At 37.3% G+C, this 24,403-nt stretch overlaps 1 protein-coding gene across 5 annotated transcripts in view; it reads right to left on the bottom strand.

Moving 5' to 3' along the window:
* Positions 1-24,403, bottom strand: part of CEMIP2 (cell migration inducing hyaluronidase 2) — an 83,042-nt gene that overhangs the window by 16,573 nt on the left and 42,066 nt on the right. For all 5 annotated transcript variants that reach the window (XM_070375771.1, XM_005887839.2, XM_070375772.1 and 2 more), the window contains exons 11-18: positions 22,638-22,766; positions 20,774-20,862; positions 15,266-15,397; positions 13,605-13,640; positions 12,723-12,878; positions 10,075-10,252; positions 7,354-7,569; positions 3,071-3,279 (exon numbers count right to left, since the gene is read on the bottom strand). In XM_070375771.1, the coding sequence (XP_070231872.1) occupies positions 3,071-3,279; positions 7,354-7,569; positions 10,075-10,252; positions 12,723-12,878; positions 13,605-13,640; positions 15,266-15,397; positions 20,774-20,862; positions 22,638-22,766 (1,145 nt within the window). The remainder of the gene's footprint in view (positions 1-3,070; positions 3,280-7,353; positions 7,570-10,074; positions 10,253-12,722; positions 12,879-13,604; positions 13,641-15,265; positions 15,398-20,773; positions 20,863-22,637; positions 22,767-24,403) is intronic.

Below are 24,403 nucleotides of genomic sequence, written 5' to 3'. Positions count from 1 at the left end.
CAGGGACAGGGGAGCCTGATGGGCTGCCGTCTATGGGGTCACACAGAGTCGGACACGACTGAAGCAACTTAGCAGCAGCAAGATAAATTCCTAGTGGCAAAATTGCCAGTTGCTGTTTTTGTTATTGTTCAGTCACTAAGTTGTATCTGTAACCCACCAGGCTCCTCTGTTCGTGGGATTTTGCAGGCAAGAATACTGGAGTGGGTTGCCATTTCCTTCTCCAGAGGATCTTCCCAACCCAGGGATCAAACCCACATTTCCTGCTTGGTGGGCAGATTCTTTCCCACTGAGCCACCAGGGAAGCCTTAGAATTGTTAGAGACAAAGGATATGCATTTTTTAAGTCTTTGATAATATTACCAAATTGCAATAGTGTTTTTTCTTACCTAATGTTCTTGGATATAAAATTAATACTCTTCAAAAACCATTAAAAATATTTCTCCTTTTTTTATCATTTGCTTTTTTCTGATGTTCTTTAAATTGTGGTAAAATACAAAATTTGCCATGTTAGACATTTTTAACTTTACAGTTTAGTGGCATTACATACATTCACAAGGTTGTACAACCATCACCACTACTCATTTCCAGAACTTTTTAATCATTCTAAAGAATTTTACCACAATATGTAATGAGGGTTTAAAAGTGTTCACACAAATTTCATTCAGTAATCCCACTAAAGAATTAGAAACACAGACCAAAAATAATAAGAAAAATGTTCTATCCAGTATTATTTGTAATACTAAAAGGAGAGGAGGGACAGGAGAAAAACAATCTAAATGTTCATGGGGGAATGGAATAGTTAAACACATTTTGGTATGAGATATACTCAGAGAACCTTTGAGGGTGGAAAGAGACGAGAACCCTATACACATTTATAATGCCTTACTTTGATTAGAAGAATTATAGGTTATTGCAATTTTCTTTATGTTTTTCTGCATTTTCTTTGTGCAATAAGTATAGATTTATATCTTTTAAACTGTTATTTTCAAAAGTGCCACTATGACAAAATCCATGATCTCTCTGTAATTATCTTAAACATGGGGAAAAAAAACTTACATCTCCTCTTGCCTCTGCCCATGATATAATTTTTACAAACTTTTAGATGATTAAACAAGGAAAGTCTGACTGAATTTCAAGCCCATATGGAGTTTTGAAACTTCTGGCTCAGCCCTTTTTTCACTTTAAAATGTTTTTTACTTGCTCAGTATTTATTCAAAAAATTATGCTTGGTATGTACAGAACCCTGTTTACCTTTTGACTGTAATATCTCACCCTCAGATTCACAATCTGCCAGCTATAACTTTTTGGACTGCTGATCACTCTTTGGCATGTATCCCCCACCCTCTCTGACAATCATTTGTTCTTTCATTGACTTCTAGGTAGCTCACAGACGGGAGTGATATGATCAGACTGGCTTTTAAAAAGAACTACACCCTGGACACAATGTAGGCCAAGGATTGGAAGTGGGGGGAGACGGGGAGACCGAGTAGGAGGCTGCTGCAGGGATCTAGGTGAGATGACAATGACTCAGTCATAAGCAGTGAGGGTGGCAAGAGTGAAGAGATTTGAACAATATTAAGGAGACAGGACCAACCAGGCTTGGCCACTAATAGGATAGAGAAATGAGAGAAAATAAAGAGCCAAAGATGAGTCCTGAGAGTTTGTTTTCCTTTTCTGTCTTGGTTGACTTAGTAAGTGAAGGTGCAGTTCTTTGGCAGCAACAAGTATTACAGGAAAACAGTAGTAGTTCAGTTTAGAGCATATGCCAGAGGCCTAACATCTCAGAATAAGAGCATCTACCATATGTTCAGCCACTCTTTAAAGTGCCCTACTTAGAGGCGAATTCCTATATGATCTATGTCCATTTCTGTTCATTTCAGTTAGTACTTTAAGAGAGTTCTGACAAGTCAAGGTTTATGACCAATCAGGTAAACAAACCATTTCAATTTTTCAGGGACATATCTGAGCAGTTTCATGGAGTCCCATGGTTTAACCACCACACATATCTAGATAGTCCCAGCTCTGGTTTCTAGTCTCATCTCTGTCACTCCCCTAACCTAGGCTCCCACCACAATCAATAAATACATCAGTCTTTGAGCAGAACTAGCCCTTTACCGACTCTGCTGCTTTTGTAACAAAATGATCACTTACTGTCACTTCCTCAGTGTAGCCTGGCCCAACTCCCTTATGCAGAATAATTGCTCTTATCCTTTGTCCATTAAAAAAATAGTACTGGCTTATTTACTTAAATTTTATTCTACCTGTACACTGTGAGTTTCTAAAGGACAAGTATTTCTCTTGGTCATCCTTATATCAACTGGCACACAGTAAACATTTAAATTAATTAAATAAATAAACAGAGGTCTTGATTAAGTGATACTATAAAAAAAAAAAAGTAATACTATGAGAGCAGACAATTGAGAAGTCAAGAGGGAATAGAAAGATGCTTTCACATACAGGCAGAGGTGCAAAATATCTGGCATTCATGCCACAATTTTCCACTCCGTGCCCACTGATGACATGAATAATCAATCATACCACTCTCTTCTGTCAAGTCTAAATTTGGCCTCAAAAACTTTTTTACTTTCTAGGTAACCAAGTGCTCAGCTGGAACACCAGATAAAAATGTCTTCCTATCCCAGCTATGGAGAATTAAAGTATTCAGCATACAGTATTAAAATCTACTGTTGGGGAATTCTCTGCCAGGCCAGTGGTTAAGACTGGTGCTCTCACCAGTGCTGAGGGCCCAGGTTCGGTCCCTGGGGAGGAACTAAGATCCACATTTCCACAGAAAAGCCACGTGGCACAGCAAAAAAAAAAAAAAAAAACCTTAAATGGCTTTCTGCACAAAATACCTTGGCCATAGAGAAAAATACATGCTTTTAAAAGGAGAGGATTTAACCTATATAATCCCTTAAGTCCATCAATATAACATATATAGCCTTTCCACAGGAGGAACAAAGTACGTAAAACCGGCATTCTTTACTTGCTACAAAGGAGATCGGCTATTATTTCTCTCCATTAAATTACTACTTGCTCAACTATTTGAAATAACGGTAACAAAAGCATACTTGTTGAAGTTTATGAGGTATAGAAAAGCAATCTTGGGTGCTGGCCCATTCCAGTGGATGGTGTAGCCCTTCTCCAGCATGATCACAGGCTGGTACTGTGAGAAAGCTGCCTTCTGGTTAATTCCTCGGAGCACCATAGGGTAGTCTGGATACTCATCTCGTGTGATGGTCATAGTCAGATTCGGAGTGCTCCATGTCTGCACATAGACCTTCAAAAAATAATTAAGAATTAAAGAAAAGAGAATGAAAATTTAAATAGCTAAAAAAAAACATTTCCAGCAAAAGTCAAGTGTCTCTACTTTCAAAAGAGAGATTCTATGATCTGTGCCAGACAAAAATGAGTAGTAGCCAACTTCATCCTAAGCTCCACTTACAATGAAGCCTACTTAAACTGAAATGGTAAAAACAGACCATGTGTTCTACTAGCCAAGATCTTCATCATCTCTTCCACAACAGGCCAGCTTATTCATCAGAATATAAAACCTTTGTGGTTTACATAGCTTGTCAAAGAAATCCCTCAATCTGAAGTACACACATATAAAAAATTAGTAAATTAATGTGAAAACTGATACCCTCTAGTTAAATCTGAAAGGCTTTCCTCTGAAATAAGAGGTGGAAATTTAAAATATCTTAGAGCTTTGGCTTTCGATTTTCCATGACCTGCATCAACCCAAGAAGTCATTTTTCACCCATTAAAAAAAAAGTTATAAAGTGTTCTGCAAAAAAAATATGTTATGGAAAAACATATTAAACTGAGGCAAATTTGAAAGCTCTGGGTTTATTCCAGTGGCATTTGGGCCCTATGCTACACCAAAACAAAATCTTCCCCAAATGCATCCTCCAAGGAATAACCTCAGAACAATTTCCTAAAACAAATCTGCATCTGTAACAGAATTCCCCAGAAGTATCGAAACATCTGCAGAATGCTGCATTTAATCCACACAACTTCTCTGTTTTCTGTTTCTCTTTTCCACAGTTTTGTCCATAGTGATTCCTTAATTATAAACTCTTTGAGCCAGGAAGTCTTAACTTTGATTTGTGTTTGACTATTTTGATATAACTCTTCTCTAATGACACCATGTAAAGATTAAAATATAGATAGGAAATACATAGTTTGAGACTGATTGTCTTCATTTAAATATATATGTTTAATATATTATATTTATTTATTGTTTATTTAAATGTTTATATGTGACCTGTACTTCATTACATTGGGTTGACCAAAAAGTTCTTTCAGGGTTTTTTCATTATGTTGCAACAGAAAAACCCAAATGAACTTTTTCGCCAACCCAATAATAGGTTATATAAAGGTTATATATAAAATATAATAAAATACACACTCTACCCCAAATACATATCTATAACCTGCCTTCTTCCAAATCCAAAGATTTGAGGTGGCACATGCTCCTTATGAGGGCTTCCCTGATAGCTCAGCTGGTAAAGAATTCGCCTGCAATGCAGGAGACCCTGGTTCAATTTCTGGGTCAGGAAGATCCCCTGGAGAAAGGGCAGACTACCCACTCCAGTATTCTTGGGCTTCCCTGGTGGCTCAGTCAGTAAAGAATCTGCCTGCAATGTGGGAGACCCGGGTTCAATCCCTGCGTTGGGAAGATCCCCTGGAGAAGGGCATGGCAACCCATTCCAGTCTTCTTGCCTGGAGAATCCCCATGGACAGAGGTGCCTGGCGGGCTACAGTCCATGGGGTCGCAAAGAGTCGGACACGGCTGAGCGGCTAAGCACAGCACAGCACAGCATGCTCCTTATGATACCACCTTTCTTCTTGAGGACCTTTATCCTTGGGTCAGTGAAAAGCAGACATTCCATTAAAAATATTTACAAATAGCTAAATAATGATTATTCTATCTTGAGATCCAGTTGTTTCTAATTTTTGCTGAAAACGTACAGTATTATATATCATCCAAGGAACAACAAATGGCTGTAGATCTGGGCTCCCAGCCCAAATTTCAAATCCCCAGGAGAAAATTTCTATCTTACCATTCCCAGAGCCTCATGGGCAGGATTAAACAAACAAAAACAACAAAAAAATAGAATTACTGCTTTGCTTTGTAAGACAGAAGTATCAGGTTCACATTCTCAAGTATATCAAATTCAAATTACGGAGACATTTAAAATAAAATATAAAGTCTTCATTAGTGAGTACATACCAGGTTAAGAAAGACAAACAGATACATGTACCTTTGAATACACATGGCTAGCAATTTAACTACAACTGTAGCTATTAAAGAATTTAAAAGCTTCTTATTTTTGTTTTAATTCTCGAATTTCTACATCTTCTTAGGCATTAATGAGTCTACTTAATTTTAGAGGGCAAATCTGGTTAAGAATAAAATGAATGAAAAAATAAATCACATTTTTAACCACATTCTTTTCTTCTTTATTTTTTACTATAATTAATTCTCCATCCTTCCCTGGTCCTTCCTGGAACTCAGGCAAATATGATTCTTCTTGCTCCCATGGGGATGAGAAATCCCACAACAAAGAAGCTAGTATTCCATTAAAATAAACCAGAAAAATCTCTCTAATCTTTATCCCTCTTAAGCCCTTTGTCTTGTCTATTGATGAGAATCTTTTTGAAGCTGTTTTTTTATTTTTAAGAATCATAGCATTCTTTAACAATGATGATTCAAAGTCTGAAGAGTAATAAAGAAATCTGCTATAAGAAACTCCCACTAGAGAAGGCTTATTAAATGGCAGAAACCATAAGACTCCAGGGGCTCAAGAAATTGAAAAGCAGGAGCCACAAACACACACTTGATGGGTAAAGTAGCCAGAGTTCAGCAAAGGTACTCCATCACCAAACTGGTCCTTCCCCAGGAAAAACCCATCCTACAAATAAGAGAATTCAGCAGCACATCAGCAAGTGAGGCTTCTTTCTTGCCTTTGAGACTATCAGAGCCCAGTCTGCCTTGGAGAATACCTTGCTCTTCCTCTAATTCTCCTCCTCATGCTCCAGTTATCCTTTTCCTTTATTCTTTTATCTCCCTCAACATTTATAATTAAATATGACTATGTAATTGTCTAAAATATGGAAACAAAATTCTGCTCTCTTCAAAATTCTGGGCAACTGGTACCTTCATTCTGCAATCTTCTATCCATCCAAAATGTCACTATTAAAATCATCTTTGCAACTTAGAGCCCTGTTCTTCAAATAATACTAATTGCAGCAAGCACTTCACTATGTGCCAGGCCATGGGTGAAATGTATTATCAGTACTCATGCATTCTATCTTCACAACAGCCACATATGAAAGAAACTAATATTATCCTCACTGTGCAGAGGCACAGAGCAGCTAATTAACTTACACATCTCGTATTTAAGAAAATAACAGAGCCAGGATTCAAAGCCATGTGGTCTAGTTCCAGCATCTATTTTCTGAACATTATACCTCCCAAAGTATTCCATCCTCTTAAACTTGGCATCCAGTTAATAAATGCACACTAGCTTAATGTTTTCAAAGACATGTTTCCCAATCTATAGCATCTCCTTCATATTTTCATAGATACATTATGATTTGCAGAATTTCCTTGAATTCCTTCCTTGTCCACTTATTTCCAATTCCCAACTCTGTTTCTGAGAATATATCACTTTCCATGTGACCTACTGATATTCTGCCTCACAAGCTAGATTCCCTAATTTAGAGATAAATAGAGATAATAACTCTGAAGGGCTTCCCAGGTAGCACTCGTGGTAAAGAACCCACCTGCCAGTACAGGAGCTGTAAGAGACACGGGTTCAATCCCTAGGTTGAGAAGATCCCCTGGAGGAGAAAATGGCAACCCAATCCAATATTCTTGCCTGGAGAATCCCATGGACAGAGGAGCCTGATGGGCTACAGTCCATAGGGTCGCAAAGAGTTGGACACAACTGAGGCAACTTAGCATCAGTAACCCTAAAAGCAAAGAATAAAATGCCTTCTCAGGGGGCATAGCTGTAGCATGGCCAGAAAACCTGGCCTAAGACTCAGGAAATATGGTTTCTCACCCCAACTATCTCCCAACCATATTTAACCAAGTGCAAATTAATCCTACTTCTCTTGGGCTCACTTTTCCACTTTTAAATTGGTTTGTAGTGGGGGAACTTTAAATCAAATTCTATGAGTCTACGATTTCTAATGAAATTTTTCTTTTTTTTAACTGCTTTAAAAAAAAGAATATCATGCTTTGAGAAGTATCCATCAGCCAGAAGATCTGAAGAGTACTCCTCACAGAAACAGTGCTGTCAGGAGCTGGGGGGCGGGGATCAGACAATGCATTCTGGCCTACCTGGGCATAGCTCCCACTGCACACCACTGCATTCCATTTGGTCACGTTTATACAGCTTGGATGGCGGATCAGGTAGTTGTCCATTCTTCCCACATAAGCATCCTTGTATCCCGTCACAGAGCCATCAATGTCGTGGAATATGGAGTTCTTATCACCATCTAGCTCACAGTCTTCAAACCAGGGACCAGGCTTTCCAAAGAATACATTAAGAGAGACCTAACAGCGATGAAAAACAAGGACATCCTACAATGAGGGCTGCTGCCATGGTACCCAGTGTCCCCTGCAAGAACCCAACTTCATATTCATTACAATTCATTACAAAACCTTAAAGACTATGCAGTTCTGAGACACAGCATAGTTGTCAACCAACATTTTTGATTAATTATGACTTGAACAGAAAAAAAAAACTTCCTGAAGCCTTAGTTTCTGCAGCAAGCTTTCAACTTCATCTTTGATGTTTTCCCTTTTTTCAACTTGATTACCTGATCCCCAGATAAAACGAATTCATGGTAACAGAAACCAGAATAGTTGTGGAAAGAGGAACTAGGTAGTCAAGGTATTTGTTAAAACTTAAAAACTTTTCACTTAAGATCTCTGCATGTCCCTGTATGCAAATTATACCTCAATTAAATTAAAATATATTACAAGTTCGATCTCCTGACTTAATCATTTCATTTTACTTCAAATGTTTTAGTTAACCTGTGAATGACTCCTGTCACCAAAAAATAAGTACAGTTCCAAACTGAAACAGTCTAAATGTTGTCTTGGTATGGTTGCCTGACCACTGGACTCATTAGAACCTGTTGAAAGGTGTCTGTTATTTTTTTCTCTCCTCAACACAGACTAAGTCCAGGTCAGTAATTTTCATGTCAGGTAACATTAATTCAATACCTTTATCAAACACATAGTACATAGCTAGCTACAAAGCAGGCTACAGGTTACATAAGTTATAATCTTTCAGTGTGTGCTAAGTTGCTTCAGTTGTGTCTGACTCTTTGCGACCCCATGGACTGTAGCCCACCAGGCTAATGTTATTCAAACCATGCAAATACACCTTATGATGCTTTTATGCACTCATTGCCCTGGCAAGTTTTAAAATCAACTGAACATCTAAATGATAAGCAACTCAATGGAAAGCCAGTGATGTGTGGGACAAATGGTTCTAAGTTCTTAGTTCTAGACTCTTTTCTCTCTTCACTTATACCTCCCATGGTTAAATCTTAAAGTCTAGGACATATTCTCCATCTTTTCAGGAAGAACAAATTTGCGGAACATACCCTTCACAAATGGTTCCAGAGCATCAGCACCTAGAAAATTCCAGGCTGATGAAACACTGGCCTTAAACAGCATGGATTCTCTTAGGCTGCGAGAACTCTAACTCTACAACAAATGCAACATCTAAAAACTGATTTTTAAGTATGACCATGTCAGTGATCACTAAACTCAATGTATGGAGAGAACATCCAGGCTGTAAGTGAGCTGCCAACCTCCACAATGGATAGGCAATCCAAGACCCACCCTATTTACATCCAGCCCTGTCCACAGTGTAGCTCTTCCTCTTCCCCTGGAGTTATGCAGTCTAGATGAGAACCAGTCAATCAGTTTGCCCCTGTGCCTCTGCTCCATGCCTCGTCTATTCACAAAAACCAGTTATAGACTTTGATAAACTAACCTAAGTTCTCTTTTAAACTGGGGAACCACAGAGTTTGCCTATGGACATGAACGACAAAACTATGAGTCACTTTACAATTGTGGCTGCCTGTGGGAGCAGAAAGCAAGATGGTCTGAGACTCAATCTCTACACCACTGTCATCTTTGAAGTGGCAAGATGGGAAGAGGCTGGGGGTATATAATCAGATTGGCCTATGTATTGATGGTAAGGAGGGTACTGGTGAAGCTACTGAGAAAACGATTTCTGTGGCCTGCTGCTCCTAAGTTGCTTCAGTCGTGTCTGACTCTGTGCGACCCCTTAGACGGAAGCCCACCAGGCTTCCCCGTCTCTGGGATTCTCCAGGCAAGAATACTGGAGTGGGTTGCCATTTCCTTCTCCAATGCATGAAAGTGAAAAGTGAAAGTGAAGTCACTCAGTCGTGTCCGACTCTTGGCGACCCCATGGACTGCAGCCCACCAGGCTCCTCCGTCCATGGGATTTTCCAGGCAAGAGTACTGGAGTGGGGTGCCATCGCCTTCTCTGGTTCTGTGGCCTACTGTATTGTAAACAGTTATTTCTAAGTCTTTTTTGCAATCTTCATAAAAATATTCCAATAGTTTATATCAGAAATAACCCAATTTGTTTCCTATCACCCCAGTATTTCTCTTCTTTCCCAATCTTTTGTTCTCCAGCTCCCCAGAAGAATAATCTCAGAAAAGTAAAATACCAGGTAAAACCCAAATCTCTTTATGGATTATTATACTGAATTCCCCAAAATCATACATCCTCTTATTCCTATGAAATTCTACAATTCCCACCAGTGATCATCACATTAAGTCATTCTCCCTTTGTTGATATCAAAAATACTCTAGGTTACATGGGACTTCTGTTCTCATCCTAAACTCAGCAGGACAGAGTACCTGAAATCAGGAGTTACTCTTGCATAGGATTCGCCTCTTAAGCCTAAAAACTCAGTGCAAATCCCATCTTTGTGTTTCTTTCTCTGGAAATGTGCCATCCCTCCACTTGGTACCATAGTCACTGTATAGGAACCATAAGAACGTACTTACATGTGGACCAAACTTCACGAAGGAGATGTTATTTCTAGGGGTTATCTGCCAGGAATTCTTCATGAGGAAGCCAATAGCACTGGTATATCTATCTAAAGTTGGCACATATTTTTGGAAAGTGCACCTGGTGAGATGAATGGGCCCATCATAGATCTGAAAGCCTCTAATTGGAAATGTCCTGTTGAAATACAAAATTTTGTTTAATGCATATGGGCCCATCTGTTTAACAGCATTTCACTTACATATTTGTTTCATAAATACTGTTAAATATCCCATATACACTGAGTACAATTCTAGGATACAGTGCTAATGAAGCAAGATCTCCAATCTAATGAAACCTATACTGCAGTGAGAAAGGCAAACAAAAACATAATGGGTAACTTCAGATAAGACCATAAGAAAACAAAAGACATAGGAACAGAATAGAATTGAGTAGGACAGAGATGCTATTTAGGATACAGTGAAGGCCTCTCCAAGAGGTGACTGCCTTCCTTGAAACAACTCAGTTAAGATCTTTTCTTTGATAAATCATACCATTTAGCTTTAATTCCGCAATCTCTAGCACAAGAAGACAAATCTGTGCTTAATCAGAGAGACCTCCTTTCAAGCCACTAAATGACAGTAATAAGGAGAAATGATATACTTAAAAGTACAAGTCTGCAAGGCTTACTATAGCTAGATTGAGAAATTCATTTTATTCATTTTACTCCTTTCTGTCCAAACATAAGCTCCTTAACTTACTAATCATATGTTATTAACCATAATTAATGTACAAAACCCATAATATTCTGGATCCCTTAGGTTTTTTCCCCTATTACGTTTTTTAATGGCATTGCAGAGGACTTCTATAGCAACTAATTAGTTTACAACTTGGCAGTGTTTTGCAATAAAAAATCATAAACACTACCAAGAAAGTCAAATAATCTGGTTAAAAATCTATGCCTATCTTTGTGTATCCAAGAATATATAGCAAAATGGTCCTCTGCCATAGAAAAGGCTGCAAAGATACAGTAAAATAAAAATTAGGCCCATTGACCAACCAGCAATCTGTTTAAAAAATTCCTTGCTAGCACAGAAGCAACAGCATTTTGAAGTAAAATTGGAGGCCAATGTAAAATAAAAATAATGAAATTGAATTGCCCACCATTTTACTGCAGCCCATACCCAACTAATACAGCTTTTTTTTTCCCCTTTAATTTACATATTAGAAGAGACAGCTTTGGCTTAATTGTGAAGAGCAGAGCACTGAAGCCAAACTAACAGGTTTTGAGTCCCACATTAGCTACTTTTAGTAAGTTATTCATTTATAAAGCAGGATGATGACAACACCTACCTCACCAGGCTTACAAGGATTAACTGAATAATAAAATATTCAGAACAGGGCCTGATACATAATAAACATTTAATAAATGTTAACTATTAAAAATCCATGAAGTTCCTTTCCTAGTGGCTTCCATGGTCTGACTAAAAGAAGTTCTACACGTAGTGTAGCATGTAGTAAAGATGTTTAGTATTTCCCAACAATAAGCACAGGATAGGGCCAAGGATAGGCTGCCCTTTGCTAGAAGCTAGTTAAGCCCTTTGGCCAATATTCACCACCTGTCCCTTAAAGTCACCTGTCTGTCTGCCTTACCCCGCTGACCTGTCCTAGCCCAATATCCAGACACAGTGGATAGCTTTAAGGGGACTGATGCTTAATGAAATCTGACATTAGCTCTGATGTAAGGACTTTAGAACACTAATTTTTCTCTACCTGGTTTTCTTACAAGTAAAATGACGACAACTCTAAACTGTGTCTCAAAGCTGACTAATTAGGTAATAGTTTCCCAAAAGTTCTGAAGAATCTTTATAGTGCTAAGTACTAGTTTAATGACTGTGATTATTTTGACAGAAAACATGCCAAAAGTCTACCCCATACCCTTTCAACATCTGAAATATTGTTAATTATACAGCTAGTTAGGTTTTAAGTCAGCCTTGGCATCTATCAACTGATTTTCTAGGACTCTTTTCAATAAGTAATTTCTTTTTTCCAGTGGCTATTTCTTAAGACTAACATCACCATATTAAGGAAAAACTGATTTGATGTCCATAGTTTATGGTTTGGTGACTTTCTGTGGCTCAAGAAAGGAAAAAAAAAAACAACTACCAGCTTACATAAGACTTTATCCAAAAAGGATAAACAGGATAGTTTCCTTCATTATAAAACTGATGTGGTGGTTTAGTTGCTACGTCATGTCCGACTCTTGCAACCCCATGGACCATAGCCGGTCAGGCTTCTCTGTCCAAGGAATTTCCAGGGAAGGAATACTGGAGTGGGTAGCTACTCCCTTCTTCAGGGGATCTTCCTGATCCAGGGATCAAACCCAGGGCTTTCACATTGCAGGTGGATTCTTTACCACTGAGGGAAGCCCCATAAAATTGATAATGACATCTACATATAATGTTTAATAGTTAATGCTCCAGAATCCCAGAGGATAATACATACAATAGAAATAGCAATAATAACATGAATCATTTTAATAATAATAAATATGGTGGGAAAAGTGTTACAGTGGGAATCCATTCAGGATTATTATGGAAACTTTTTTAAGGGTTAGAGCTTCATTTATTGTTTAAAGGTAACATTCCTCTGATACAGCAATGCTCACCTGTTCCTAGGTAATGTCCGAGGCTTCAGGTCTATCCCTCCAGTGCCTACATACTTGTTCTGACCACCCTGAAAGCCGTAATTCCTGCTCTCCCCAACAAAGAGAGATTCAGATACCTCTTGGCTGGAACCTTCATCACTTGGGAAGCTTCCATCACTGTTAAAATAAGAATAATCATTAATCACACAGGAAGGCAAGCTATAACTTTAAAAACCTAAAAATTTGCAAAGTTGCCAGCAGCTTCTTAAATACATATTAGCGAGTCATCAAAAGGTGCCTCTATATTGTGAATATACCTCTTATAAATTAATATGTGGTTTGGAAATTAGACTTAAACAAATGAGATTTAATTTAGCAGCAACAACTAATTATTTTAGTCTCAAGCAACAATATTGCAAATGAGGAGAATAAACTTGCCCTGAATACAAGGAGATGACAAACATGTTTAAGATGGGCATGAGAGTAACTGTTATCTGGGGAAAAATATGTAACATAAAAAGTTCAGTTCTTAAGGACCATTGTGAAATGAGACCAACTTTTAAGAAAGAAAATATTTAATCTGCTGCCAACTTTTACTCCTTTCCTCTTTATTCCCTTGCTTTTTAAGATCTTTAATCGAAAGCTCAAGGGTTTTCTTCTAAGCAAAAAATGTGATGGGCCTATCCTTCTGTGCAATTCCAGCTAGAGCAACCTACTTTGGTGTGAATTCAATTAATCAATAAAAATGTATTTTTGGCCCTCTAGTGGCATCAAGAAGTGAGTGCTATTTTTTTAATGTTAATAAATGATACAGCATTCCTGTGCTATTCAAAAAAAAATCAAGGTTATTTTACCTTACAACTTTAAAATAAACAGATAAATATTTTTTAAGTAATTACAAACCTGGCAAAGGTCAGTCCTATTCCATTGTCTGCAAATCTAAAGAGAATGAAGGAACATTTTAATTTATCACATCATGTAAGAAGTAATTCTCTCAATATTTAATTGTCATAAAATCCAAGAAGTTCCAATAATATTTATTCTCCAAGACCACACAAAAATTTCACTTTCCAATGACTAAAAGCATAGTCTCCACGGTAAAGGCACCTGGTTTGAATCTCAGCTTTGCCAATTACTAGCTGTGTGACCTTGGGCAAGTTACTTGTGTGTCCCTCAGTTTTCTCACCTAAAGGCTGAAATAACACTATAAGCTTCCTCATAGGATATCTGAGCATTAAAATGCTAATTCATTTCAACTATTTAGAACAGCGTCTGGCACAGAGTAAAGAGCACATGAAAAGTGAAAGTGTTAGCCACTCAGTCATGTCCGACTCTTTGCAACCTCATGGACTATAGCCCACCAGGCTCCTCTGTCCATGGAATTTTCCAGGCAAGAATACTGAAGTGGGTAGACATCCTTTCTCCAGGGGATCTTCCCAATCCAGGGATCAAACCCAGGTCTCCTGCATTACAGGCAGATTCTTTACCGTCTGAGCCACCAGAGAAGCCCAAAGAGAATATGTGTTAAAAACCTATATTTACAATTTTTATCATTAGGTTGGCTCCCATATCTGTGTGTTCTGTATCCACAGATTCAACCAACTGTGGATAAGAAATATTTTTTTAAATCCCAGAAAACTCCAAAAAGCAAAATTTTTTCTAGTGCTGGAAACTATTTACATAGCATTTACATTGTATTTACAACTATTTAGGTAGCATTTACAGTCTTGAGTATAATAAGTACTCTAGAGATGATTTAAAGTGTACAGAAGGATGTGTATAGGCTATATGCAAATACTGAATACTATGACATTTTATATAAGGATCTTGAGCGTCAAGATTTTAGTACCCATTGGGGTCCTGAAACTGATCCCCCATGAATACCAAGGAATGACTAATTTTTATCAATTAGATCATAGTATTCTCTTCAAAACTTTTCAATATTAATTCCAAATTATTTCTACAGATTTTATACAGTGTCAGTTTTTTCGTGATAAATGTCAAGCAACTAATATCAGTATCAGCCAGAAAAAAACATTTTTCTAAACTCCTGAACACCGAATCTTAGCTCGACATACCTCAGGCTTCTCCTAAAAGTATACAAATGGAAAAGAAGTGAGAGGCTTACTGCCTCAAGTCATGTTAAAACATAAGTCAACAGACTTATTAAGGTGGAATTCAACTTTTGTTTTGAATGGCAGTGGAAGAACATCATGAAACTGAGTTTCCAAGAGGAAGGAAAAAAGTGAAGGCAGTTTCGAAATCTTTATTTAGTTCTCTGACATAGACCGTGTTTGTTATATAAAGTCCCAGTTTCTGTTTAATCTCATCAAAAAGCTCTCATGTCACCAGACAAGTTTAGTTCCAATAACAGCAGCAGAATGAGACGATTCCAAACATTTGCAGTCGGTTAATATACTTCCTCAGAGCTTGTCCTGTCTATTAGTAATGATACTGTGACTCCAGAAACCACCACTGTACTTTCGGTCTACTGAGTTTTTAAAAATAGTCTTAAAATAAATACATCAGTGTCATCAGATAATAACTTCATAGAGAATACCCACGCTGAATTCTGAACAACAATGTCTCCTCCTCTAACCCAAGCTCCGTTGTCATTATTTTTAAAAGCAATGAGCCTGTCAATTAAAGCAGCAACACGTGGCTTTTCAGGGTCTCCATCCTGATGAGGCCGAAACCTTAGGGTTGGGAGAAAAAAAAAAAAAGACACTTTTAAAGAGTAATGAAAAGGCAATGGGAATCAGCTATTTAAAATTATAAGCTTAAGGGTCAAAAAACAAGATTCAAGATTTTGTCTTGACCAAAACAAGACAAAAAAACCAAGATACAACTTAATATCTACATTTAAAATACTGAAAAAAAAATCACAAATTTGCAGAAAACTGATTTCGTATTTGTTTTTCATCAATTTATCTTATAGAGTGGACATTACAGAATATTCCAAGCACTAAAAGCATTTCAAAAATAAACAAAAACCTCAAAGTAAGAAATACAGCATGTTTTCACAAATTTTTAAGTTACATGACATTAAAATAAACTTACTGAGTAAATTAATCATATATTCCAACATACATATCTGTGAACCAGAGTATTATTTGAGTTGTGTGCTGGTGAAATGTTTTAGATATAGAGGGAAATCTGAGTTCAATGTCTATAAAATGCCTAAATTTAAAAGAGATTATATTTATAGAATATTACTCAGCCATAAAAAATGAAATTTCGCCATCTGTGATGTGGATGGACCTAGAAGGTATTGTGCTTAGTGAAATATGTCAGACAAAGAAAGACAAATAAATGCTCCACATTATCACTTATATGTGTAATCTAAAAAATAAAACGAATGTAACAAAAAAGAAAGAGATTCACAGATACAGAGAACAAAGGAGTAGTTATCAGAATAGTTACCAGTGTGGAGAGAAGGGAGGAGGGAGCAGATAGTGGTATGGGATTAAGAGATATAAACTACTATGTATAAAATAAACAGGGCTTCCCAAGTGGTGCTAGTGGTAAAGAACCCACATGCCAATGCAGGGGACATAAGCAACACAGGTTCGATCCCTGGGTGGGGAAGATCCTCTGGAGGAGGAAATGGCAACCCAAGCAACAAGGATATACCATACAGCACAGGGAAATGAAGCCATTATTTTATAATAACTTTAAATGAAGTATAATCTATAAAAACACTGTATCATTGTTGTACATTTGACACTGCTGCTGCTGCTAAGTCACTTCAGTCGTGTCCTACTCTGTGCGACCCCATAAACGGCAGCCCACCAGGCTCCCCCGTCCCTGGGATTCTCCAGGCAAGAACACTGGAGTGGGTTGCCATTTCCTTCTCCAGTGCATGAAAGTGAAAAGTGAAAGTGAAGTCGCTCAGTCGTCTCTGACTCTTAGCGACCCCATGGACTATAGCCTACCAGGCTCCTCTGCCCATGGGATTTTCCAGGCAAGAGTACTGGAGTGGGTTGCCATTGCCTTCTCCAACATTTGACACTAATATACTGTAAATCTATTATTATAAAAATATAAAAAGTAAAATATCAGCACTTTAAAAAGTAGACTGTATTTCATCGACTTATTAGTTATAAAGACAATTTTACTTTTTCTTTCTCTTCCTAAAATGTTTACAAGGATGTTAATGAAAAGACCAAGGAAAAAAAACTGGCGTTAAAAACTGTTAAGTGTAACAGCTCAAATAATTCCAGAATGCCTCCTAACTTAAAATAAGATCACTTCCATCATAATCTTACAAAGCTGGGGAGGTGGAGAGAGAAAAACTAGAAAGTTTTACAAAAACCCATTCAGCAAGTTGAGATGCTTCAACCATATAACCATGAAGTATCATTCGCACAAATGCTATTTTGAAAGTTGCTGGGACATGGCAGTACCCACCAAAGACGTATGTTACAATGGGAGAAGCAGCTATGCAGAAAAAGCAGCAAGTGCAAAGGCATGAGCGAGCTTGGCATGTTCAAGAACAACAAGCAGGTTGGCTGGTAAGTACAAAGCAAGAGGAAGAGGACAGAGAGGAAGGCATGTTTCAGGCAAGGATGTGGTTCTTTATTCTAAATGCAATGGGAAAAGTAGAATGGCGGTGCCAGGGGCTGGAGGGAGGAGGAAATGGGGAGGTGATGGTCAAAGGTATACAAGCTTTAGTTTTATAAGATAAATAAATTCTAGACAGCTAGTCTATAGGTCTTTTGACAAAAAAAACTAATTTTTTACTTCATAAAATAATGTCCATAAAGGAGACAGAAGGAAACTTTGCCCTTGATGGTTCATAGGTGTGTACTTATTTCCAAACTTACTGAGTTCTTGATACTATATATGCACAGCTTTTTACATGTCAATCATACCTGAATAAAGTAGGTGGATCAATAAGTGTGATGGAAAGTTGTCAGAAACATGGAGTCAGAGCAATGATACAACCGAATTTCACTTTTTAACTGGTCACTAGCTGCTATTTGGTGACAGGATCATGGAGAACAGATAATAAGGACAGCACTCTAGAAAGCACTCCACAAGATTGTGTATGTGACCCCTTACACTAAATAGCTCTGACCTAAGGGGTAAAAAGACTGAGCCGTGGCCCACTCTTTTGGCATTGTAGCTGCTGCAAAACAGATCTGCGGTCATTTCATAATATCAAGCAGATGGAACAGTTCTGGAAAGGAAACTACACAATGTTCTAAAAGAAAGCCAAAAAAAAAATACAATAAAGCAACATCTAATTTTCTGCTGTAGCCATCTCATTTTTTATGAAATTCCTATCCATATAAATCGTTGACCACTTGCTTAAATGCCCTTTATTTTTCATCCTCCTTTCCACTTAGTCTGTAGAAAATGCAGCTAATTTTCCATCCCCTTCAACTTATGAGCCTTCAGCACACTCCCCGACTCTCACTTGTCTTCTGCTTTAAATGTACTAGTCAGTTTTCATGTTCTTTTACTCTCTTAGATGAAATTTCCCTGTCTTAACCTGAGAGCTTTCTGGAGTTAAAATATTCTTATCTTTGGATTCCTGTAGTTTCACATCTTGAAGATATAAGGAAAGACTCATCTGATTAACTATTAAGTCAGCTTCCCCTTTGATGAACACATTAAATACCTTCTGAATCCCATGAACTGGATGTTTAATTCATGGGCTGACTTATTACTCATTTGTGTTTGAGTTTCATCATTTTTAGTCATGTCTGGACTGCATGAATGCATGTGGGCATATTTTATTCATCAGTTTATACAAAATTAAATGTATATACTAGTTGCCAAATGTCTTGTTACTCTTCTACAATCAGTTCTTTTCAATAACAACTTCCAAATGGAGTCTAACTCCTTACCAACCTGTATGCTTTATAAACTAGTGAGAAAAGTATAGAGAGCACAGAAAAGATCATCATTATCATGATATCAGACATGCATACACAGGCTAAGGAGCTTCTTAAACCATTATGAGTAGGTTTGTTTTATTGTCAAGTATAATGAAAACATCAACAGATTCTGAAATACATTCTCTTCATTCATCCCTTCATATACACACATATAATTTTTAAGGCAGATAAGAGAGTCGATTGTGTTTTATGTAAAGATTTTTTGGTTAATACTATTAATACCTTAGCAAAGCACACATTACTAGTTCTACCAGTTATAACAAACTCTCAAAAAACAGTAGTAATCTTCTAGCAAGATTCCTTTGTTTTGTCAGTTAATATTCTCTTTTTGGTTCATAATTTATTGCCATCTATATGCTCCTTTTTCATCTCAAGTTTATCTCCTCTTTTTCTACGTCATATCTTGCTCAGCTATTAAGTGTCTACCACTCTGCGTTTTATTTAAACAATACTCACAATTTCTCCACTTCTCAAACATCATCTGAGCATTGCTTTAATATTTTTCAGGCTTAACTTGATCTTTCATAATGAGTAGTTTTACTAACTTATTTCCCCAGTTTTACTGTGTCACAAGTAAAACTGCTTCACTGACCTAAAGTGTGGCTCCTACTTTATTCCCTTGTGAACAACACCTGGCATCCTTTTCTTTAAGTGCCACCCATAGTGGCTCAAATGGTAAAGAATTTGCCTGCATTGCAAGAGACCTGGGTTCAGTCCCTGGGTTGGGAAGATCCTCTGGAGAAGGGAATGGCAATCCACTTCAGTATTCTTGCTTGGAGAATTCCATGGACACGGGAGCCTGGCGGGCTACAGTCCATGGGGTTACAAAAAGTCGGACATGACTGAGTGACTAACATATTCAGGTTTTCTCTTTTATTACTGTGTCACAGTGATTCTGCTTCACCTACCTACAGAGTGGCTCCTACTTTATTCCTTTGTGAACAACAGCACCTGGCATCCTTTTATAAATGACTGCAAACAGAGTCTATTAAACCTAGCTCCTTTTCAAATCCTTTAGTTGGTCAATCCATCTGAAGTATAGAAAAATAACATACACACAGCTTCTACTGAATATGACCTTAAGTTGCCATCTTTTCCAGAAAATTTTGTTTCCATTGGAGACATTTTATTTATTTTGGCTCATATCATGCTCATGCTCAGTCACTCAGTTATGTCTGACTCTTGCAACCTCATGGACTGTAGCTCACCAGGCTCATCTGTCCATGGGATTTCCCAGGAAAGAATACTGGAGTAGGTTGCCATTTCCTCTTCCAAGGGATCTTTCTGACTCAGGGATCGAACCCATGTCTCCTACGTCTCCTGCGTTGGCAGGCAGATTCTTTACCACTGAGCCACCTGGAAAATGACTGGGATATAGATTAGCATTTCAACAAATTTTTTTTTTAACATGAAGTATATGAGCCAAAATAAATTAAATGTCTCCAATAGAAACAAAATTTCCCAGAAAAAAATGGCAACTTAAGGTCATACACAGTTTCTACTGAGTATGACCTTAGGTTGCCATCTTCCGGAAAATTTTGTTTCCATTGGAGACATCTTATTTATTTTGGCTCATTTACAGGATGTTCAGAAAAAAAGAAAAACTTTGTTGAAATGCTGATCCATATACCAATTACATTTTGTGGTTATAAAGGAGAGTAACAAAGAGCCCAGCTATGATGTGAATCTGAGACTACAAACAACTGAACCAGAACTAGCTTGATCAAGTTTGAGACTTTTCCCTTTGAAATAGATTTAATGCAATATTCCATTTTGACCACTAACAATAAATTACATATTCCTTGGTTTTCAGGGATTATACTAAAACGTCTTAGCTTATTTTTTGATGAATCATATTCTACTGTAGGCCAAATTTGGACCCTTTTTCAACATATCTCTCTTTATTTCTCTTTCTACAACTCTTTCTAACATCAATTTGCAACTGTCAAAAAGAGAAGAAGCATCAATTTCTTTGGCATCTAACTAAGATAAAAAGCCCAGCCACAGTACCCAGAACAGCAAAATAAATGTTTTTTCAAAACCCTCCTACAAACCTAGAAAACTTCAGTTTAACTATGTTACTGGAGAAGAGGGCAATGGCTCAACTCAGAAAGTTTTACTTTGGCAAGATACGGCTCGAGTGTGACTTAAAAGGACCAGTTCTACCTTGCACTGTTATCCAAACAGAGGTACTCCCTCGGGTCAGCAGCACTAGCATTGGTTGTTTTGACACCTTTGTCAATAAATAAGCCAGCCTGGAAAACATAATCATGGACTGAAATGAATATAAATCCCACGTTATAATGACATATAGGATACATGAAAATAAGTTTTAGCTTATCACATCTACCAAAAAAGGAGGGAGAAGAGGTAAACAGCCAAAAAAAGTATTACAAAAATGGCTACTTTATTGTTGTGTGTTTTTTTAATAATTTTATGCATTTGGTCAAACCTTTCTTTAGTGCCCACCTTGGGGGTCACCAAGAATTATACGTCACCCAGAAAATCATGGTCTTTGCTGTTACTCCATAAACGAGGAGGAAGATACGCAATTAAATAAACAATTACAAAACAATATAGTAAGCATATAACGAAGAAAATAGATGATGCTTTGGCAGCACATAAGAAAGGCACCAAGATGAGACCTTCTATGAAGGCAGGAGAGAGAATTCAGGGAATGTCCTGAATTCGAAAGCTGACACTTGAAGGAACCAGCCACACAGAAGACCAGGTCAGAGACTGAAGGGCAGGGAGTGGGTGGGAAACATCTAAAGAACCCAGAGGAAAGCACTCCAGGGAATCATTTGTACAAAACCTCTGGGGATGAGAGAAAGCATGGCACATCTGAGGGGAAAAAAAATCTTAGATGGATTATCAGGAAATATATGGAGGGAGGAAGGTAAGAAAGAAGACTAAAGAGAAGCAAATGCCAGATGATGCAGAGTCAGTATGCTTAAGAATCCAGACAACAGGATTTTAATAAAGGTTATGTAATCAACTGCATTTTAAGAAAGAATACTGTAGTCTCCAATTTAACAAATTTAAATTTAAAATCTAATAATCCACCCTTTATTCAGATCTAATATCTTTTATTTTGAATTGATATAGTAGAATATTACATTTCCTCATGGTACATGATATTACAAAATTAATTAGAATGAGGTTTTTTTTGTAATACCACCAATAATTTTAAAATTTTGAGGACTTCTACTTTGAAGCACTGTTTTCAATAATTACCACTCTTAATCAACTATTCAGTTCATAAATATCACAATTCTGTGTAAAGTTTTTTCCTCTCTTGTCTTCATCAAGTGATTCTAAGTTCTTCAAATTATATCACACTTAGGTTTTTAAAGGAGGATCCTCTGAGTTTCATAAAGGGAAATTATTAATTGAACTTTGATGTGGATCACATCAGAGGAAAGAATCTGGGTACTGTATCACATGATAAAAATATCAAGATGCCTCAAGAGTACAAAATGAACCAGATGTGTTTATCACCGAGGAGGTTAAGTGTCAAATACCATGAAAATTAGAGTTCCTAAATGGCCTTTCATCTATTTGACCTACATATCATTTTAAATTAGGTCAAATACTCTCAAACAGTATTTCACTGTTTAACTATATTAAATGTCCAATAGGACATTCCATCAGCACTGAAAGAGAGAAAATATGCTTTTTAAGCCCCAAAAGCATATAATACACTAATGTGTACGTCCTTAGAAACATGCAATGATATTAAAGATTGGAAGGAAAGTGAGCGGAAGGAAAGAGGATGAAGACTCATGGTTCAAGTCCATTATTATAATTATTCAGAGTGCATGCACATGTGTGCCACAGCATTTATTTCTGTGTGTATATAAACAGAAAGCTGTCTATACATCCTGAATGGGGCAGGATTAAGAGTCAGCTTTTTTAATCACAAATTACTTTCTCTGATGACAAGTTCTAACTAGTATTAACATCTCTCAGTAGTCCATCCTTTATCCTGTAAATTATACATACTGATTGCTAAAACTTAGGAACCTACCTTAAAACTTGAATGGACCCTGTTGTTATAAAATATTCCCAGTGGAGTGAGTTCTGGTTTTGCTAAGAGCTGCAATCCACTCGATTCCCCCGTAGGCTCCTTGTGGAATAAATACCATATTCCAGCATCCTATAATTAAAAGGGCAAGGTCATTAAAGGCATCCTTTTATAAAACCACTCTATGAAACACCCTCACGTAAACTAAGCATTTCACAAACAAGTTTAATCTTTTTAACACGAATTGTTCATTGTTTCAGCTTCAGCGTTGACTCTAAAAAGTTGTGTACTCATGTAACCAACTCTCAAAGCAGTGTATCAGGTTTGATTTTTTTAAAAGCTAATTTACTTTTGCTTTTAAGATGGGACAAAAGATAGAACTGGCTGATACCAAAATTTTATTCAAAATAACTTTCCTATCATTAGCTTTAAAAAGTCATGCAGAACTAGAACCAAACAAGCCTCCCTTCCTTTCACATGACCAGGACAGGATAGCCTTTTAGCAATATGGGGTTTTTTTTCCTATTTACCTCCAAACCTGATCAATAGATGAGTCATACCTATTAAACAACTATCCATCAACACACAGAGATCACTGACTTCTTTCAAACAACTCCAGTGCCCTTCCTATCCTGAGGCAAATTTTTGCCAAAGAGAAAAAACCACCACATGCATGAATCAGGATGCTGTCTCAGTCTGGGTCCTGTCTGTTCAATCTCAGTGTTAAGAGTTTGAAATTTTCTGACACTCAAAATAGGATATAAAATGAAATGAAATGCTCTTAATCTCTGTGACATTTTTTTACTTTACAATTTAATTAAAAATCAGCCCAATGTGAAGGACAATTCACATCAAGGAACACTGATTAAGCAGATTGCTAAAACTCAAATATATAGTCCAAAAGTACAGTATCGATTCAAATTTAGCAGACATACATTTAGTGCCAGGTATACAATAGCCTATTCTCAAAGAATTCATAGTCTCATGGGAAACACAGAGACAACTAAAGTATAGCTAATAAGTACTATACTAGTTTTGACAAAGTCCTTTAGGAACATAGATGAATTGTGAAAAACATATCAGCAAAATGAAAGCAGTATTTGGCATTTTTCCATGATAAAACTTTACAGATAGGTCTCAGTAAAAACAAACTCCTCTGAAGAATGTGTCTGCCACCTCTGTGCTTTTGGGCACAAAACAGACTCAGAGGGCTATGAAGAAGGCTCCACACCATAGCCTTATAAACTAAGGGCAGTGAACCCTCCCAAGACGCAGTAGAGTTTGGGGCTGAGGGATGGAAAAAGGGGGATAAGGAGGTAGCAGCTGTTTCCTGTTAAAACACTGTGGTGTCAAGACAGGTAAAGGGAGCTTTGTAAAAGGCAGTGGAAAGGTACAAGAAAAAAGGGTTTGATTTACTTTGGGAGGAAAACCCTTGCCAAAACATGAGCTTTACAGGAGCAGTTTTTCTAAAGAGAAAAAAAAGAACTCACAGAATGAAAAGGGAGAGGAACATATAAGAGATGGAAAAAGATAGACACCTGCTTTCTTCTTTTCTCAAATGAGCCCTCATAAGGATGTCTGGCAACCACAACTTACATTTTTCATGGACTCTTTGCAATTTACTTTGATCTACAACCCATGATTTCTGAAAATAGCTGAAAGGAGTCTCTGCTCTGTGTTCATTTGTAATGTAATGTAGATCAGATGATCCTGGGGTAAGACTGCACATCAAATCCTTGGCCACCTCTACTCAAAATCTCATCTCAGTA

This window comes from Bos mutus, chromosome 8, assembly GCF_027580195.1.
Source record: "Bos mutus isolate GX-2022 chromosome 8, NWIPB_WYAK_1.1, whole genome shotgun sequence".
NCBI classification, from domain to species: Eukaryota; Metazoa; Chordata; class Mammalia; order Artiodactyla; family Bovidae; genus Bos; species Bos mutus.
Note: the sequence above shows the minus strand (reverse complement) of the source record. Positions and strands in the feature narration are given on the sequence as shown.